Source organism: Talpa europaea (genome assembly GCF_964194135.1).
Source record: "Talpa europaea genome assembly, chromosome: 3".
In the NCBI taxonomy this organism is placed as follows: Eukaryota; Metazoa; Chordata; class Mammalia; order Eulipotyphla; family Talpidae; genus Talpa; species Talpa europaea.
Genome location: NC_140069.1, coordinates 104,062,845 through 104,083,854, shown reverse-complemented (window position 1 = coordinate 104,083,854; position 21,010 = coordinate 104,062,845). Strand labels below are relative to the sequence as shown.

The following is a 21,010-nucleotide window of genomic DNA, read 5'->3' as shown; positions in this document are numbered from 1 at the left end:
AAGATCTTGTGTTAGATGATTTTGCCAAACTGTGGGTTAACGTAGGTGTCCTGACCGCACTTGAGATAGGCTAGGCCAGCTCTCATGTTTGGTAAGCCAGGTATATTAAATGTATTTTAGACTTGGGATTTGTTTATTGGGTGGTAACCCTAGTGTAACGTGAGTGTAGACCTTTAGACTAGTGCTTTGACCAGAGTTTTTGATTTGTTTGCTGTTGTTATCATCATTACACTTCCATGTTCTTCCCAACATACACAAATGGATGAAAATCCCATTTGGGGTTAATCTCTTTTTTAACATCCCATTCTCTCCAGACACTGTTCCTTGCTAGGTGGCATTAGGTGGGTAATTGGTTTTATTCATGTACTACGTAGGCTGTGTAATGCTGTTTTGCCTGGTAGTTAATGTCTTGACTCAGTGAAAATATATGTGCTACCAGAAAACCTTGAAGGGCTGACTTTAATGAGGTGACTTCAGATTGTGCGGCAGGTGAGTGTGCAAGTCCTTTTCCATCGGTTCTGTCCATTCACCGTGGGCACGTACCTTCGCTGCTGGAATGTGTGGGGCTAGCCATGCCACTCTCATCTCATTTCTGAAAAGTAAATGCCAACTGCCAAGTGGGTGAGCATTTAGGTTTCAGACACTGTCATTTTATTCCTCTACCGAGGTCACATGAATGGACCTTTACTTGCACAATGAACAACTACAATAGTTTTCACTTTTAAGTGGATCTTACTTTTGAAAAACAGGATGTGATAGAATGAAAGGAGTGAGGTTGAAAGAATCATTACCTATTCATGAGAAAAAAAAATACTGTGTTGGGCAAGCTGATGTGGTGTGTTTGAAATGGTCCTTGGGAGGTGGAGTTGGCTTCCTCTAGAAGAGGGTTTGACAACCAGTTCCACCACACCGGCTGCATACCTGGTCCAGCTCTTCCAGAGCATTCTCATTCATTGGCATTGTGAATGGCATAGGACCAGGGGGACTCTGAGGATAGGACCGGCAGCTTTGTGGAGCCCAAACTATTGCCCACCGCAACATCTGCCAACCCGTCACCCAATGGGGACCTCTGAGGAGTATGTGGCATAAACCAGTGGAAATTCCTCACTGTAGGTTTATGTGTTTGTTTGTTTATTTATTTGCTATTTGTTTGTTTGTTTGTTTAGAGAGGGAGGGAGGGAAGTGGGGGGCGCTTCCATTAGCAAGAATATATCAGGACTTTCCAAATGTGGATGTGCGGTTTGTTTGCTCACATCGGTCGCAGTAGTATTTCAAAATGGAACCAGCTCCTGGCGGGTGTGTAAGTGAGAGCTGTAAATGAAAACTCTCAGCAGGGACTCGGCGGAACCTCGCTGCTGCTGTTTGCCCCGCGAGTCCCCCGGGAGGACACAGACCTCCCTTCCTTCTGATTTGCGCGCGTGCTGCCGTGTTATTTATTTTGTGCGGACTTCAGAAGCCATCTACACACCCGGCTGGGGCCCTGGCGCACGCGGATCTCAGGGCAGAGGCTGGACCCCCGCGGGCGGGCGCCCCGCAGCCGGCTGTGCCCCCTCGGCGCGCCCCTCCCTGGGCGCTCGCGGGTGCCAGACCAGACGCCAGCCCGGGCGCGCTGACAGACGACTTTTCTCAGTTGTCAATTTTCTCGCTTGTCAGTAGAGCTGCTGGTAAGTGAAAAAAAAAAAAAAATAGGGGGCGCAGCGGCAGCGAGGTAGAGAGGAGGGCACATAGGGGGCAAGAAGGGAGCTTGGCGCCCCAGGACAGAGGGCTGGGGCGGAGCCGAGGTGCGTGGCCTAAGGGTCAGACATCCCGCCCCGGCCAACTTACCCCTCTGCGCATCCCGGCTCACCTCTCTCCCCTTTTCAGTTTCTCCCCCTTCGTTTTCTCTCCTTCCACCTCGATCCCCTCGCCTCCAAATCCTTCAGCAGTCACACCGATCGCTTCTGTGGCTTTGTTTAAAAAGAAAGAAGAGGAAGAAGAACAAAAAAAGAAGACGAATTCAGATAGGTCTGAGGTGCCTTCTTGAGCAGGAGCACAATCCATATCCCTGGGCATTAGCCCGGGCCATGTCTGGTTTCAGCAGCTGTCTCCCAGGGTCACCTGGGCCTGGTGTCACCCTTCGTCGGAGCCAGCTTTAAGTCCGGATTGTGGGGGCGCAGAAGGGGGAGCGCACTGAGAAAGTGACAAACACGCGCAGAGCCTGCCTGGGGCTCCAGGGCCCTGCTGAGTGTGGAGGCGGGGAGGGGACAGCCCAAACTCTCTCAGTCTCACTCCCAGTGATAACCTGCAGCTATGGAGTCCCCAACCAAGGAGATTGAAGAATTTGAGAGCAACTCTCTGAAATACCTGCAACCTGAACAGATCGAGAAAATTTGGCTTCGCCTCCGAGGACTGTAAGTACATCTATTTATTTCTCTTGTCCCTTCACCCTCTGCCATCAGCATTTGACTACACAGCCACAATTACCACTGCTCAACCTGCCCCTCTCCTGCATGGCCCTTTAAATATAACCCTGAAAGTTCCACAACTGCCTGTTAACTACAGTCACTGCTACCTTCCTTTTGACAGAGAGCTGTCTTTTTCTTAGACTGTGTTCTTTGCAGAGGGGAAGATGTTCTTTGATTTCGGTTGTAGTAGTTCACTACACCTGGAGATGTTCTGGTCCTCTTTGCCCAGGGAAAAAAGTTTGGGAGCAAAGACTTCCAATCAAAGGCAGCCTTTCCTGCAAAGAGCTTGCAAACACCTTGGTCGGTCAAGGAACTTAACCAAGAGTTCAAATTCAACCTACTTTCTAATTGCTTAAATTCTGTTCTCATCCTTTACCTAGCCCAGTTCAACTTCTGATATTTTCTTAGGATTCTTTCTAGCAGAAAAATGGTTACCGGAACGAAGGGCTGTTTTGGAGAAAGTGGGGGTCAGAAGCAGTATTTGAATTTCTTAGCAACATTTGTGCAGCAAAATGGGACATTTGCTTTTAATACAGAAATTCTTGTTGATCTGAGGGGCAGTATCTGAATTTCTTTACTTTATTGACTTTTACCTGGTTTGGGGGCACAGAGGAGAGGTAACCTAAAAATACAGAGTATTTTTTTTTTTTTTTGGTGACATGATTTCATAAATAATGAACTGCTGGTCATCCCAGGCAGGAAGCCATAGTGATAGCTCCTCAGTTGAAGCAGATACCAAAGTCACCTGCCATAACTACCAGACACTCATTTCATCAGATAATTGGCATCCAATTTTTAGTACAGTTAAAAAAATTAGTTTTTCTCCAAGTGTATTCTCCAGCCATTCTGTTCTTACCAAGAGTAGTGACGAGCAAATCAGCAGTTTGTTTTGTTACAGTTTTACAGTTATTGTTTATGAATGTAATAAACATGTGTGTGCTCCCCACCCCAAACCAAAACAAATAAAAAAGGCATTGATCTGAGTCAACCAGCTTCATCTGAGGGGAGACCACATCACAACCAAATATGCAAAACTTCTGAAGGGAAGCAAGAAGGTTGTGGTGTCTCTTTAAAGGGTTTCTCTTCAAAGTGCAATTTATAAAAGCCCTTCCATCAAGAATGGAAGTAAGCTTCATTGTCAGTGATCCCAATGGGAAACCAGGCCAAATAATATGTTTTTGAATTGTCTGACTGCTGCAAGCTGAAGCTGTAAACTTACTTGGAAACCTTGCCAGCTGGCCTGCGGGCTCTCCTGGCAGTTGAGATACATGCAAGGCAGCACCTCTTGCAGAGGGATGTTTACAGTAAGCTTGTGTTATATGAAATGAACTTTACATCTGATCCTATTGTGGTGCACACAGAAAGTTTGCTGTGTCTGCAAAGTCTAACTGTCCTTCTCCGCCGCTGAGGCTCATGTGCACACACTCAGTGAGTGTTTTTCTGGGTTACTTCACTACTCAAACATACTCTGGAGGTACTCAGGTTAGAAAGCAGTGTTTGACAAAAGACTGAGATGGGAATTTGCATGGTTCAGAGTTGAACACAACACACTCTTGTTGCTTTCTCTGCTTCACATCTCTCCCCAAGTTGTTGGGGTGCGATGTTATCTGCATTTTCATTTTCCAGTCTCTCCTATCTACCTAGCACCCTGTGCTCTTGAACATAAAAGGTGTGGGTTGATTCTTTTCCAAATGTGTTTTTGATTTTTTTTTTTTTACTCTTTATCCTTCGTACTGAGACATCTTGCCCAACAGCAATTCTAGCAGATCTCTAGCTTCACTTTCTAATTTGAAAAGGGCATGTTACTATTGTTATTATGGTGCTTTTTTTTTTTTTTAAACCAGTGTTATAAATTTTACCACCACTTTTTTTTTTTAACAAAACAGTAGTGCTATGATAAGTTGTGAAAGACTCCAGATATCAAAGCACGTGCTTATTTACGCAATGTGGAATAACACTTTTGCAGTTCACAAAATCAGTACCTTAGGAGATAGTAAAGTGTGTGTTGATTTGTCCATGAAACAGACTGTCAGTAAGAGAAAGGAAACTGCCTTTCTTCACTGTAGAAAGACCCAGTAGTCACAGTAGAATTTTCATATCAATTGATTACCTTGGCACCTTTACAGAAAACACTTAGGGTGACCACAGGGAACCTGACATGGAATTCAATTCAGCTTGAGAACTATCTGAGTTCACAACTTGATCACCTCACATCTGGACTAATCTATTCCATGGTATCTAGTCTCCTCAGATTCTCCCGAATTTAATCTACTGTTGAATGTTTCATCTCACCTGTTAGAATGTAAGTTTTTTGAGAGAGACACTTTGTGTGTCTTGCTCACTGCTGTACTTCCAGTTTCTAAACAGGGCTTGGCATAAAATAGGTGCTCAGTCAATAGATTATGAAGGAAATATAAAGACCTATATGTGAACTTTTTAATATTCAAAATGAAGATATATATATATGTGTATATATATATATATATATATATTTGGATTAGCCTATAGGCTATATTACCTATCAACACATTTTTCCATGAACTAGGAGGAGACAGGTCTTATTAACATCCTGGAGGGAGGTGGTGGATGGTAGTCTAAGCTGACATAAATAAGCTTAGGATAAGATGTGGCAAGGCTACTGCCCAGGGCAGAATCCTGTTCTTATGTTTACCCAGGTTCTGTCTGTCCCTCCACAGCCCTTCCTTTTCTGCTCTGGGGAGGAGTGCTCATTATCAGCAGCATGAAGTCGAGGATGGTATCCTACCAAGAACTCACAGCTTAGGAGATCATAGGGGGTGATCCTCTTATATTATAACCCTGCACATCCCCCCCTCAGTGCTTAATTTTTTTCTCTGTCACCATGAGAGGGAAAAGTGAGACATTTCTCTCGTGTCTCACCATCATTTATTTATTATGTTTACTCTCTGTCACCTCCAAATAAAATATAAGCTCTATAAGATCAGCGGGTTTCCCCCCTCTGTTTTGGTCGCTGGTCTATCCCCAGTGCCTACAATTCTACCTGAAACATAGTGAATTATCACTATGTATTTGAAACCAAGGACTGCTTCACAAGTTTCTCTGGAAAAGAATTAGGAAAAACTCTTAACCTAGCCTTGTAGCATTATCAACATAGTAGTTGTGCATTAAATATTGAAAGTGTGAACTTGAAGCACTACCCCAGCTGAGCCGACCCCTCACACGCCTAAGTGTTTATGGTTACGTTGGCTCCCCCTTCCCATGAGCAGACGCTGCATACCAAGGCCCACTGTGTTTCAAGAGGGGTAGTGTTCCCCGCTCCCTGTGTAGCCTGCCTGCCCCCTCACATGTGTGCGCACAGCTCTTTAACTGGGGGTTGGGGTGTGGGGCAGATGTCGGAGGGGCATTGTCCTTACATTTCTGGAGGGAGTCTCAGTTTTGTTTTTCCGTTAACCTCAGCTGTCAGCCATGTGCTGTGGTCCTGTCTCCTCCCACTGTAGGAGTGGCTGGAAGTTTTAAGAGCACTTCCCATTGACTGCTTTTTTTTTTTTTTTTTTAAGGGAATCTTCCAATCAGGGGAAAATCTGACCATGCTCTGCTTTATTCCTCTGATGATGTAGGGGAACCTCATGACTTCTCGGGTTTGAGTCATGATGTGTACCTTGGGTCCTGAACAAGAGTTTTTCTATCACCATTCCACTGTATGACAGAATGGTACTTCTGTACCTTTTTTTTTTTTTAATTGAGAGCAAGAGAACAGGTTCTACATATTTCTTGGCATTTATTATCAGACTTGTAGTTAAGCTATTGTGTATTTATTTTGCCAAACTATGAAGTAGTCAGTATAATAAATTTTGTTTATACAGCACTCTATGAAGATGATGATTTTTTTGCATTATTTATAATAATATTATGAATTAAAAAGAGGAAAATGGTTATCAGTATAACAGACTGACAGCATTTTTTTATTGTCTGCTTTTAATATCTTGCATATTATTCTTCTTTTAATATCTTGCATATTAGGTTACCCTTAATTAACTTCATATACTATGAACTAAAGCCCATTATTAATTCCAGTTTCTGTTTGCTTATTGTCCTGGGAATATTATTTTTATTTATCCAGCAAGTTTTCCCACTCCTTGTATTATGGTAATAGACCCTACTCCCCTTCCCACCTCTTGCTCCCCACAGTAGGAGTGGGCTTAAGACAGGGCTGGCCAATCATAGAGTTTCACCTTTCTGGCAGTGGTTTTGGATCCCAGGTGTGCTCCCAGCAGGAGCAGTAGAGTTCTGCATTGATTTTGCTCAGTTGACTGTGGAAGAAGCAGCTTTTCTGTCTTCTTCTTGCTGGTGGCCGCTACTAGTTCTATTTCCTGCTTCACAGAGAAGACCTTTCTATGTTAGGGTACAGTGAGGCCAATACTCAAAGTGAAGCTAATGGAGAAGATAGCATGCAGTTGTTTCTCTGATTCTGTCTGTTCTTGCTGCTGCAGGAGCCAGCCCAGCACTGCTCTTGCTAAGTCTGCTTGGAATTTGAAAGAACTCAACTATCCCCCAGTGCAGTACAGATTCTTCCTAACCACACAGCAAAAACAGAAGGGAAAGCTAAGCAAGAAAGCTGGATCTTTGGTTTCATAGTTCTTATTTAATTAAGACCTCTGTATTTTCTTTCTACTCATCTCAAATTTTTAAGAGAGTCATCAGTGTTCAGACAACATAAGTTGACTCGGTTAGCATTTAACTGAGTGTCTATTATGTGCAGTTACTTTGATGAGCCCCTGGGTATGCAAAAGTATATATGATACTAACTGTCTTTCATCCATTCCTGGCTAGCAAATGATATTGGCAAGGATAAGTGGAGGTACAGCAGGATGTGTTGACTATAGCTACAGAGGGGATGCAAGAGATGTACTAAGAGCTACCTCTGCCTTTGAGGGCTAGAGAAGGTACTTGCAGATGAGCAGTGAACTGTGTTTTTGTTCTGGGAAGTGTCCTGAGAGATACAAAAAGGACATGTACACAGATTCCTTTCATTCATGTTAGCCTTTTGAAAAAATGCAAGGGAAATAGAGTCCCCCAGTCAGCCCGGAATAAATCATCCCAGGATTTGGAGCTGGATTTTTTGACAACTGGAAAAGCTGCTTCTACTTCTTAAGGCTATAGCCTGAGTTCTAGTCTCCTTGAATATGCTCACCTCTCATTGATTATCCCCATTGGCAGGGGTGAGGTTGGGTCTGTTTGCTCTCATTCATGGAATTACATGGAGATACTAGACAGGTCACCTCAGGAGCAGTTGTCTCCCAAATTGGTTCATCAGCTGTCCACACAGCAGGGTAACCTTCCTCTACAAATCAGTCCCAGAGTCTTATTTACTGTCCTTCAAAGATACTGTGCAGCATCTTCTTGCAGCCCTCACTTGGAGCCCTGTTAAGGGATAGGAATTCCTGAATGGAGGGAATGGTGTGTGCAAGATACTGAGGCATGAGAAACCTCAGCCTATGAAGAGGAGTGAGAGGTAATGTTGCAAAGGAAGGCATGAGTCCAGTAATGATAAGTGGAATTTTGAAAAGTTCGCTTTCTGTTTTACTCTAAATAATATGGTCATTGTTTAAGGAGGCAATATTAGAACATATTTTGCTACATTACACACAAAACATGTTATGTTCTAGCTAGTCTCTATTCATCTTTCAGATGAAATGTTTTGGATATATGTAATTTTAGGGAGTTTACATTTGTCCTTTAAGTTATAAGAAATTGTTGAAAAAAGACTATAAACTAGAGAGTAACAAAATGAGTTTTGGATTTTAGATTGGAAGTATGGAGAACAGACTGTAGATGAGATGTGAGGCCTGCAGTCCAATTGGAGAAGATGCTTGAATTGTAATGGTGCCACTAAAGATGAAAGAGTAGGGGCCATATTTGACATGAGAATAGATAGAATTTAGATTTGGAGCAAAGACAGAGAAGGAGAAGTTTTTTCCAAGTTTGTTTTGACTTGGATGTCTTTGCCTTGTTTGGGACCATGGAGAGAGACAGCTGGGCTCAAGCAGAATGATAAATGTGGATTTAAACATGTTGAACCAGAGTAGCCTCTGGAATGTCCAAGATGCTGTTGGTGGTCCCAGGGTGAAATTGTGGGGAGCATTTTGGCCTGGAGCCTTGGCTCTGAGAGTTAATGTTCTGAGTGAGGATTTTGCAAACAGAAGACCTAGGGAAGAGGTCCTTGACCTGAATCTCACTAATTAAGCAATTCCAAAAGAATAACTTAAGAAATTATTTCCTCCAGATTTCATATTTTAATATATTAATTGGTGCCCTCACCCACCCGTTTAAATTAGAAATGTGATGGTTCAGAACTTTTTTATTGTAATCCTGTTCTGTGCCAGCTACTGTGGTCTTCAGAAAAGATATGAAAATATCCAAAGGTATTTCCTCTGTTCTCAGGAAACTTAGAGTCCAGTTAGAGAGACAAGATAAATCGTTATCCTGTAAGAAGTTAAAAAACACCAACAAATGTATGGGTAATAATTATTTGCCTAGTAGACCCTGTGGGAGGCTGTCCAGTAGTCCAGCTTGTCCAGTGGGTGTGGCCTCCTGCTGCTACTCCAGACGTATCCTGTAGTGGCCACTGAGCCTCTGTGTCTTGGGACAGTCCATGGGCCCTCTCATAGCCCTCATCCTTCATAACACCCTGCCTCGTTCTTGGCTCTTCCTGTTCTTTAGGTCCTTCCAAGAGCCTATTGCAAGAACCCAATATTCAATAATCTGCAGCAGATCCAATAATTTTCTGGCCAAAGAAGAGTGAAATTTAAACCTATCAACATGAGATCTCATTGACTGTTCTGGTTAAAAGTCACGATGGAACATCCAAGAAACGCTAAATTCTGTTTATCCAGATTCCAAACAGCAAAAATGTTTAAATAACCAAGACTTTCCTTGCACTTTAGGGACATGCTGAGTAAACCCAGCAGTGAGAGATTAATCTTTGAAAGCTGCCCCCAGGTGTATTTCAGAAGTAGTTCACATTCAGACTCACAACCCATCCCTTTTTTTTCTGTACATCTACTCTTGTCTAAAGATGAATTTTTTTTCCTAAGATTTATTTATTTATACAAGCACTGGGTACAGTCAGAAGCGCGGGAGGGTGAGAGAATTCACTGAGCCAGAGCCGGGAGCAGAACAGGCAGAAGGACTGAAGTACACTGCTGAGGGGAGCAGCAGGCGGCAGGAGAGGTCTGCGTGCCATGTGGGACCCTCCTCCGGTGGCCGGGGAGCAGCTGGGGATTGAACTGGCACTGCAGAGGCTGCGGGCAGCTTCGCAACCCAGCGCTCAACCGCTGCACCACCGGGAGGCCCTAAAGATGATTTTTAAGGGTCTTATAATATTTTAAAATGAAGCTCCTCAAAATTATGTTACATCTAGTATAATATTCCAGGTGGTTGTTACTGGAAACCCTGTCTGCTGTGAACAACAATGAATATTTTCCTGAATAGGATCCTGAGTAGTTCATTTTTAAATTATAAAGATTAGTGACCATCAATTAAGCTCTGTAAATATTGTTTAGTTGTCATTCTGTGTATAAAACATAGTCATTGTTAAGAAGTGGAAGAATTGTTCATATCTCCCATTTTGGGGTATCTTGGCATAGATTCAGTGATGGTAACTATAGTGAAGGAGAATTTGGGTCAAGGGGCCTCCCTTATGGTTAAGGGGTTAAGTCTCAGCACTATGAAGCTATCCATAGCCGCTGCAGCAAGAGTTTGATTCCTGTCCAGGGAGCTGACCCTCATGGCGCAGCAGACCTCTCCTGGCTCGCCTGCTGCTCCCCTCAGCCGTGTATTTCAGTAGACCCACCTTTTCTGCTCCCCACTCTGTCTGTGGTGAATCCTCTTACCCCCTGCACCTCTGGCCTGTAAATCCTCTTACCCCCCCCCTCAGTTCTTGTATGCATAAATAAACAAATCTTAAAAAAAAAAAAAGAATTTGGTTCAAATGCTCAACTGATTTCAGTTGACAGTAGAGCTCAAAATGATCTCAATGACCACATCTACTACAGTTATTTTTGTTTAAATTTTGACCACTGGACTCATTTTTGTCTTATTTAGATTACTGAAGTTTAGAGTTTGTGTCCAGAGAAGATTTCTGCTCTCAAGGGGCAGTTGTATTGACTGCAGTTCACCTGGCGTTGTAATGACCAGTAACTGCCTTCTTCCAGGAGTAGGTTTTGATAAAAGTTGGGAGAAAGGGTATTAAGAGAGAAAGAATAAAGGAATACACTGAAACAGATAGGAAAGAATTAGAAAATTTAGATTGGTCACTGTAGTGAGGATTGCCAGAAGATACAGCTTCCGTTCTGGCTAAGTCTCCATGGGGAAAAACACGGTGGAGAATTGAAGCCATTCTCTGGATAAATTATTTTTAAAAGATCTTCCCCTTCCCAAATTACAGGGAAATGGTCTGTGAAGAGTGAGATTTTGTCTTAATCCTTTGGATTTATCTCTGCTTTGGCACTGTCGTCATAGATATTAAGAAATATTTTTGTTTTCAGCCTTTCTCATTGATGTTTATCTAAAAGGGAGCCAGGAAAGAGGTCACAGAAATCTCTTCCATTCCCACCCACACAGTCTTGCTGTACTTGTAACACCGCAAGTGGTTATAAATATGTGAATAGAGGAGTAAGTCACTTCTGCAAGAAAAAGTGCTGCTTGGACTTCTACAAGAGTGACATTAACTTTCTACTTTCTTTCTCAAAAAAATTTTTTTTCCATAGTTTTTTTTTTTTAAGATTTATTTATTTATATAAGAACCGGGGTACAGGCCAAATGCACGGGAGGGTGAGAGGATTCACCAGAGACAGAGCAGGGAACAGAACAGGCAGACTGCCGAAATACACTGCAGCGGGCACAACAGGAGAGGTCTGTAGCACCATGTAGGACCCTCGCCAGCCAGCCGGGATCGAACCGGCGCTACAGAGGCTGCGGACAGCTTCACAGCGCTGCCCTCAACCTCCTGCGCCACCAGGGGAGGCCCTCCATCGTTTTTATGGGTGACACTTATGATTGACTCAACATCTAGCCTAGTTAGCTAAAAAAAGAACAAAACCAAAACAAAACCTTGCTTTCCAAAGGAACGTTCAGTTTTCTTTGGGGAGGGGTCCCATTTGAGAGCCTATGAGAGAGTAATCTGAGTGCTGGATTCTTAACCAGACCCAGGAGAGAAGCAGCATGAACAGGAAATTTGGATTTCTGCATCTGTTCAGCTGTGTAGGGGCTGGGGAGGGAGAACAATGAAAGACAGGCCTGGGAAGTGTGGGAGCACTGCCTACTGTGTGTTTTGGCAGTGTGTGTTGGTGTGGTGGCAGGTGAGGCTTCCTGTGCAGTTGTTTAGTTTGGATTGAACCTTCTCCTTAAAGAGTCTCCTCTTTCCATTGCCCAGCCAGCACTAGAAAGAAACACGCTTGCTTCCAGGAATGAGTAAAACACTGATTGTCTTATTTGTAGCTCTGTTTCAGATTAGCATACTCTCATTCTCCAGATCTACACCCCATTCTAGAATTGCCCTGTCAAATCCTTCTTTCATCTCAGTTTGATTTTACCACTTTGGGTTAAGCCTACTGGAGTTTTGAACTTTGGGAGTTACTGTTGCTTTCTAAGAGGGCTAAATGAAAAGGTATGAATCTGTAGGACAATTTTCTCAAAGAGGGAGCCTAGTCAGAAATTTCTCTAGAAAATTAAAAAAAAAACTCTTTCCTAATTATTGAGTTGTTCTAAGTAACTTTATGTCATTTTATTATTTTTCATTTTTTTTCTTACCTTGGATCTTTGGCTAAGCAAGAAAATACCATAAGACAGCAATATATATATAGATGTAATACATATGTGTTGACATCTATCTATCCATCTATCTTCTATCTACCTATTAATCATCTATCTGTCTTTCTATCACTGACATTTACTTGTTCAAAATATTAGAAAGAGCAGCAGGGAGTCAGTACAGAGTATTGTATATCTAGGTTTTAACTTATGCATTACAGAAATCAAGTCATGATAGAAATGAGAAGAAATATGCATGAACCTTCTATTCTCAGCAGCATGTAGAGTCATTCATAGGAATGATTTAAGTCAGATTCAGGAGAAGTTTCTAAAAATACACAGTTCTCTTCACTCTGGACCTCATGTGCCAAAGAAAAACAAAACCAGAGGATTAGATGATTGTTCAGACCCTCACTCATTTCATGGGTATTGGTGGCATTTCATTTCAGCTCACTTTCCCATGAGTTAATTGTTAATTGCCTGTGACTTGAGCTCATGAGAACATGGAGTTAACTCGACAAGTCTTGTTGTGCTTTTTTGTTTTTCTGAGTCTGTGCCCCAATCTACTCTCCCTTGAGGGAAGTGAGGGCTGAGAACCAAGATATTCAGAGCTGTCTGTGATTGGCGGAGACGTTGGCCTGGTTAGGGAGGGATGGAGACTGGATCTGCTGGGATCTGGAGCCGAGTGAGTCATCATTTCCCAGAAATCCCGGAAAACACTGAGGGGAGAGTTGTATTTGTCCCTGTGTGTGCAGTGGCTCCATATTTACCTCCCGTACTAGAAAGCTCTCTGTGTCCAACTTGGGAGGTATCTTGTCATCTTAAAAACTGAACACAAGTTTTGGTTTTTCTAAGCCAGCTATTTATAAACCTCATGATTGCAATACCCATATGGTCTTACTCAAAGATATTCACTTTCAAAAGGTGGAAGACTGCCAGGTACTTCATAATTTAGCATCAATACTTAATTGACTCTCACTTATCCAGGCTATCAGGAATGATTTCCAAGTCATCCATTTGACTTTGGAGCATATGAAACTTACATTTGATTGTAGGTGTGCCCAGTATTTTGGGAACTCCTCTCCATCAGAAAGCCAGTATAGCCCTTCACAAGTATCTTTACTCCCACCTCACTGTTGTTTTTTTGTTGTTTCCTTGCTATCCCTACTGTGCCTCCCCACAGGTCCCTGTTAGTTGTGGGCACAATCACCCCAATGCTGCTCAGTTTCATCCTTTTCCCTCCTTCATCGGGGCCAGAGAGGTAACCTGAAATTCTGTCTAGGTGACACAGTAATAGAGTGCTTTGGGGGGCCGTTTAAAAGCAAACTCTGTGCTCTTTGCTCCTCGATGATGCTCCAACCTCCACATCCATGTTTCCAAATGTGATCAGCTGCATGTAAGTGGACAGGAGCTTCCCTGGGAGAACTTTCCTGTCTCACTTCCTGTGACTTGTACACAGGCACGCACGCATATGTTAGCTGTCTGATCTCCGTGGGTATCCACAGTTCCATGGAAACATTTCAGACTTAAACAGACATTGATTTTCCATGAAGACCAGGAGTCTTTTAATTTGCCAAAGAGGTAACTGGAGATGAGTCAATCAGCACTGCTTGTTACAGCACATAACTGTCTCTGCATTGAGTTACACCTTCTGGAGGATGCTTATGGATTTTGTGCAAGCAATTCAGTAGGCTTCGGTTTTTAGGGAGTTATTGATAAAAAGGATATCTCTTAAAATATACTTTTAGATATTTCTAAGGATGATTCTGATGTCCAGCTCATACATACCCAGTTTTCCTCTCCCCCTCCTTTCTTGGCAACAGCCTAGCTTTGAGTGAGAGGGAAGTGTGTGGCTCTGTTAGGCTATCTGAGGCCACTGTGTGTGGGAGGCAGAGTGTACAGCCTGTAGGGTCCCTTGGGACAAGGAGGGTGGTGGGGTGGGGGCAAAGCTGGATAGGGTTTCGGTTCCTTCCTCTTAGCAGGACTGAGATTAGCACCTGCTTTCTTTCTTGTTCAGTTCTTCTAAGAAAAGGAGAATTGGGAGTAATCAATTTTTTCATTCTAGAAATGCAATCTTCAAAATTTTTTTAAAATTGTTTGATCAATGAAAGATTTCCCTCCACCCCAAGCAAAATTCAGAAGCTACTGAATTGCAATAACATTATTATTTATGCACCACTTTTATGTAATACTACTGTTACTAATACAGTAACTGACTCTCAATTGAATTTTTGCTGGAAGCCCAGCGCTGCCCTATATGCTTTATCTTCATTATTACATTTAGCTCCCACACCACACTGTGACGTGGGTATTACTGTTATCCATCTTTCACATATCAGGAAATTGGTGGTTGGAAAAGTGATGTAAGTTGCTGAAGGTCACACAGCTTATTGGACAAAAGATGCAGAAGAGAACTGAGCTCAGACAAGTGGTCTCAAGCATTCCATGGTGATGTCTTACCTTTAAAAAAAACAAAAACGAACAACAAACAATGCTGTTTGTGTGAGAAGATAAGTAGAGCCAGAGTTTGAGAAGCGCTTCTGTAGACCTCCACTGAGGTGGTCCCGTAGCCTGAACGCCTGCAGACGGCCTCCCTTCTGCCCGAGTGTGGAGCCATGCTGTGTCTGTCTCCCTCACTGCCAACTTTGCCAGCTACCAGAGCACCCCAGCTCTTAAACATCCTTCACTTTCTACGTCAGCTCAGTCTATCTCTAGGAATCTTTGAGACTTGTGATGTATCGTTTTAAGTTTGAAAGAACTGTAAGTTTAAAATTTGAAAAACCCAAACAGAACATTTAAAAACATTCCCTTTGTCTTTTAGATTATGAATCAAGGATAAATTCTATTGAAGTTAGGCTAAGAATAAGCTGGTTTCTTTTCCAGTTCGTGTCTTGCATGAATGGAAAAAGCCCACTATGTTCTATTGCTGTTGGTTATGTCCAGTGTTTATTTTTGTCTAGTGTCTAAGTTTCTGTCTGACATCCCTTGGCTTCTTTGTATAATTTCCTCGATTTTCTTTGAAGCCCTCAGAGTTTACTTTCTGTCTCAAACACTTTAAGTTTCTGTATCCTAGGAAAGCGACTTACCCTCTACATCTCACTTCTGTCAAAAGTAAAGAAAGGCAAAGGTTTGCCAGGGTTTGTAGGAGGCCACAATGAGTTAATTTATGGAATGGATGTAGAACAGAGGAAATGCTCAATGATTGTGAGCCCCCAAAGCCCCCCCACTGCACTATTCCTGTGGAGGATACCATGTGTGTGGGAGATGTCTCACTGCTCATGGTAGTAAACTAATGAGTAGAGCAGATTCTGATCAGTTTCTGGATAAATTCACTTAATCATTCAATGACAATATATTGTGCAGCTGCCCTTTATCAAGCTTTGTGTTAGGCAAGGGAGATAACACCAGTAAGTAAGTGGACAAGCCATCAATCTTGGCATCAGCCTAACAGACCACTCTATTTGGAGTTAGTGCAAACTTGTGGATAAGTGCTGGCCACCATGGACACACCAAAAAAGAGTAATGCTATTTGGAAGGCACTAAAAGGTTTTCAGGAAGAAATGATGTCTCAACTGAGAGTTGAAGAATGAGTAGGCCTCAGGCATCATGGTCTTGCCCAGCGAAGATGATCTGTGAGTAGGCTCTTAAAACTTTCATGAATCCGCATTTTCTCTTGTGCCCTAAGTCTGACTTTCCAAATCCTGTGTAAGGTGACACTATTTGGATTGAGTCTGTTTTGATTTTGGGGCTACATAGGTTTAAATGGAGGAAGATAATAAGTTTGGAATTTGCGAAGGCAAGAAGTGTCCGTGACTATTGAGAGTGAGTGTCATGATGGCAACTTGGACTGAAAATCAAATTTCTCATTTCCTCTTTGAGTTACCAAGTGCACAATCCTTATTTGATTGGTATAAGTTGTAGTTGCACATGACTCCTTTATGTTGCTAATACATATTTGCTGTGTGCCAATCACATGCAACCCTTGGGACAGATGGAGATCTGTATGACAAGTCCACTCACCTCAGGAAACTCAAAACAAGGGGCTATGGGATCTCAAAGTTTAGACTACTCCTTGCATGGCACACATGGTACCCAGTAAATCCAATACATCATGTTTTCTGAAATTATTCTTTCCATCTTATAGATGTGGAAACTAAAACTTGATTTATCATAGTGCTTGCTGGATCCCTTATAGATAGAGAGGGGAAGGGCCTGCCAACATTCTAGAATTCTCTTATCAAATCATAAGTGAGACAAGGCAATGCAAGAAGTTACTTCTTGCCTCAGCTATCATCTTTTTAAAAGTTAATTTTTTTAATTGTGCTTGTAACACTCATTTTAAAAAAGAAAACATGTAAAATGAATAAAAGTAAAAATAAAAGAAGCCATCCATTAAGCAACTACCCTAGATCATGATAATCATTGGATAACTTGAAATTGGTATGTGTCTAGTCATGTTTATTTACCCTGTCGGTTCTGTGTTGCTGCTGCTTTCTCTGCTTCACACTTGTCATCAATATCTATGTTTTCATTTGAACAGAGATGAAATGGGTTGTAGCGATTCTGAACTTGAAACATCTTCGCCCTTTTTAAAAAAACAAAAAAAAAAAAGTGTGACTTACAGCTCTAGGAGCAAATCAGCCTCCTGGTTTCCTAGGTGCAGTGACTGTAATGGGGTTGCGGGTGTGGAACTAAGGACTGCTGGGAAGATTTGTACTTCCTGGAAATGCCACAGGAGATGATTTTCCTCTCCCAGCACTTTCCCTTCCTCTAATTCCCTTTAGTGGAGAGCCTATTAGAGTTTTTTTGAGAGTCTTCAGAGTCTATGAAAACTGACATAAGCATGGAAATTTGGGGATAAAGGGACAGTAAATTTTTATGGTCATTCTCCCCTTGAATATCCGCAGGGGAGATACGCTCTCCATTTGATGGATTAATTAGCCCAAAACCCAGTAGATTTGCCCGAGGCTAAAAAAGGACTGTGCATAGCAGTCTCTTACCACTAAACTCCAGCCACTTCCAGGGACAGCCCACAATTTGCAAGAGCTTACTGCTGCTTGCCTCACCTTGTTTTGTAAACTCTCTCATTAGCCCCTCCTTCCCTTTTAACCCACATGGCCAGCAGATCTTTCCTGTCTCTCAAGCTCCCCTCAGCAGTGGATTTCAGTAGATCTGCCTGTTCTGCTCCCCACTCTCTCGGGTAAATCCTCTCAACTCCCTCCTCCCCCTCTGGCTTACCCCCCAGTTCTTGTATGCATAAATAAATAAATCTTTAAAAAATAAATTATTGATTTATTGAGCTATAATTGACATATAACACTTATTAGTTTCAGGTGTAGAATGTAATGTTTTGATATTTGTATATATTGCTAAATGAACTCTACAAGAAGTGTAGTTAGCATCCATGACTACATGTGGTTACAAAAATTGTTTTTCTTGTGATGTGAACTTTAAGATCTACAATCTAAGCAACTCTCAAATATGCATTAGTCTCATTAACTATAATCAATGTGCTGTACAACTTCTTTCTTTCCAGACTTTATATTGATCTTGTGGTTTAGCTGTATGATTAACATTTACATTTAAAAAGGCACATTTTTAAAAGGACTTCAGTGCTACATATGGGGGTATTAGTAACAATAGTGGCTGTCCAAATAGCTAATAGCTATTGCCCCCTTGTTTCTCAACAACACCAAATTGTTAGGATTTGAATCTGGATTTTGCTATCTTTAAAGCCTGACCTCAGTTAAGAAGCTCTCATCCTCTTGTTAGCAGGCAGACTGGGGTACCCCAAGACTCCCAAACTCCACATGCTCTAAATATTAGGTTCTGCCATCCACTGCATAAAGACAAAGTATACTCTTAGTGCATAAGACCTTCAATAGAAAAGAACTTTAATAGAACTAGTGTGCAAATAGAACAGAAGAAAGGATAATAGTTTCCAAATGAATCACCCAAAGTTATCCATCCCCTTTGGGGTAAATGCCCAGCCAAACAGGGTTGGCCCAAGCAGGGCCACTGAGGCCTGAAAGCCAAGGCATCTCCTGGCAGGAAACACAGGAAAGGGGCAGAAGGGGCCAGGCAAGTCTGGAAGGAAAAGAACAAAATCAAAGCACAAGTCAAGATAAAGGCTGCCATTGCCAGCCTCCCTCCGGGTCTCTCACCCATATCTTTTCCAAGTGTCTCCTTCCGGTTCCCCAAGTCCCTGGTGCAAGTCCAAGGTGGAGAAGCAAACACAGCTTCTTCACATGGCTCTCTGCTCCATGTGCCTCCTCCAAGTCTTCTCTCCCAAGGCCTCTTTCCTCTGGCTGCTCAGCTCCAACCTTCATTAGGTGGGGCAGGGAACATGGAACCTCCCCTTTTTATATTACACTCTTACACTCTCAGGGATAAAAGGGAAGAACATAGTGGTCAAGAGCCACTGAGCTCTTGGGTTGCTATTCTGTAGCTGTTAGGACTATGGTTATATATATTTAACCACAATGTAACAATAATCCCAAACTTTTAACTGGTCCTTTTGCAAAGTATTCATGTCCATGCTCCCACCCCACACCAAATTAGCGTTTTTCTAACCCATTGCTAGCTTCCAACCCTTTTCTAATTTGTGTTTATGCTTCTTTTCCTACAGGAGAAAATATAAGAAAACATCCCAGAGGTAAGAGTACCTTTCTGAGAAGGGGAGCTGGTTGGTTGAGTCATTTGTGACAGCTCTGCTCAAGTCTGGCTCATGGTGGACATGAATTGCAATAAACAGTCTCTTGATTCCTTCTCAGCGAGTTGCCTGTTTTATCTTGGAATTGCTACTGCTGCTGTAGCTAAATACTGATCGCAGGCGATTGGCATGGCCCTGTAAGTGTGTACCGTCACATGAGAGTGGATCATATGGAGCAAAAAGCTGTTGCTTTTGAGCTAGTGATTTTAGTAAAACTTTGACCAAGAAGGGACTGGACTGAGGGTGCTGAAGGTTTATGGATGGGAAATACAGAGGAGTTTTAAATGCACCCTTAATGTTTGAATTCTCTTTTGCCTGAAATTCCCTTTGCCTGATTCACTTATAAAGTGCCATTGTGCTCAAAACAGGTTAAAATTCATTAGGGGTAGTCAGGTCCTGCTGATTTGACTGTAGGAAGGGGATTTAAAGTGCAATTTCATCTGTCATCATGCACATACACCCATTGCATGGAAAAGTGGATCTGTAAAGATGATACGGTAACCTGACTCAGGGCTACACTTTGCAAACAGACCCTATGGTGTGGGCACCACCACGGGGTCAGGCAGATCCTGACCTGGCATCCTTCCAGGTCAGAAATGACTTACTGGTTCTTTGACTGCATGCCCAATGGAGAACCATTTGTCAGTATGTATTATTTTAACTTTGCATTGAAGTGTCCTTTGACAGATATCTGCTGACTTGGGAACAGTGTGTGTATTTGTGTATGCATGCAAATTATGAATATAGACAGGGAAGATGGCTTCTCTAAATAATAGTGACATGAACTTCCATCACGTGGAACTTATACATTGATTCATCTTGTATTCACATTTTCTTTTTTTTTTTTTTAAAGATTTATTTATTTATTTATACAAGCACTGGGTACAGTCAGAAGCGCGGGAGGGTGAGAGGATTCACCAGAGCCAGAGTAGGGAGCAGAACAGGCAGAAGGACCGAAGCACACTGCTGAGGGGAGCAGCGAGTGGCAGGAGAGGTCTGCGCATCATGTGGGACCCTCGCTGGTGGCCTGGGATCAAACCGGCGCTGCAGAGGCTGCAGGCAGCTTCACAACCCAGCGCTCAACTGCTGCACCACCAGGGAGGCCCCCACATTTTCTTTTTTATGATTATTTCTTTTCATAAATTTAGTTGGACTGTAATGGCATATAAGGGGTTCATGACTTCTTTTATTCTCCAGGCTCATCTCCTCCTACTTCTAATCTCCCTCTTTATTCTCTAAACTTTACCTATAGCTTTTAATCAGCTCTGTGGTTCCAAAGATATAATCATCTTAGGAAGAAATTTTGGTAAACTTGTAGTGACTGTCTTTATCTTAATCTTACTTAAGGGTATAGATCTTGTATGTCACCAGGCTTTTCTTGAATTAACAGGGACAAAATATGTTAATTTAAAAGTTACTTAGGAAAGTCTGACCACGCAAGAGTGGGGAAATATCTGGCTTGTTAATTATAGTTCTCTGACCCCACCATGCTGACTCATTCCTCTGCATCTTTGCATGTACTGTTCCTTCATCCCCACTGAACACTGTTCCTTTGCATAGGTGATACTCTGGACTGTGTGTCTCTTTTTCTTGTGCTCCTACAGCTACTCTCATCTTTCTTGCTCCCAGCCTAAATGTAGGCATCTGGTATAATATGCCTTCTGCTATCTTCTGTGTCTGCCACAGTGCCTGGAATATAGTAAGTAGCCCCTCAGTAAATGCTGTTGCATGAATGAATGAATGAAAACTGACTGCTTTTCTTACGGACTGAATGCTGTTGAATTGGTGTTGTTTTCAGATTGTTGCTGATGGCACCGGGAGAAGTGCCACAGCTGTATTACGCACAATTCAGTCTGTTGTGTAGGCTGTTTTCCTTGTGTATATGTTTCTTCTTTCATTTATTAGATAATATCATGTGATTCTTCTCAGAATTTTTGAGGAAAAGTCTTTGAATTCTGGAGCTGACACAGTAAAAATCTGAGTAATAATACTATTTCTAAACTTAACAAAAGTAATGTTCGAATATCAACCATTGTAGTCTTGATGACCTCCCATCAAGGAGAGG

The 21,010-nt window shown here is 42.3% G+C and overlaps 1 protein-coding gene across 4 annotated transcripts in view; it reads left to right on the top strand.

Moving 5' to 3' along the window:
• PDE1C (phosphodiesterase 1C) overlaps positions 1-21,010 on the top strand; it is a gene marked incomplete at both ends in the record, with an annotated part of 491,455 nt that overhangs the window by 232,757 nt on the left and 237,688 nt on the right. Inside the window, 2 exons of one of the 4 annotated variants that reach the window (XM_084229774.1) lie at positions 2,290-2,390; positions 18,862-18,888. The exons of the other annotated variants lie outside the window; for them this stretch is intronic. Of the exons in view, the coding sequence (XP_084085900.1) occupies positions 2,290-2,390; positions 18,862-18,888 (128 nt within the window). Of the gene's footprint in view, positions 1-2,289; positions 2,391-18,861; positions 18,889-21,010 lie in introns of those variants that run through there. 4 annotated transcript variants of the gene reach the window in all.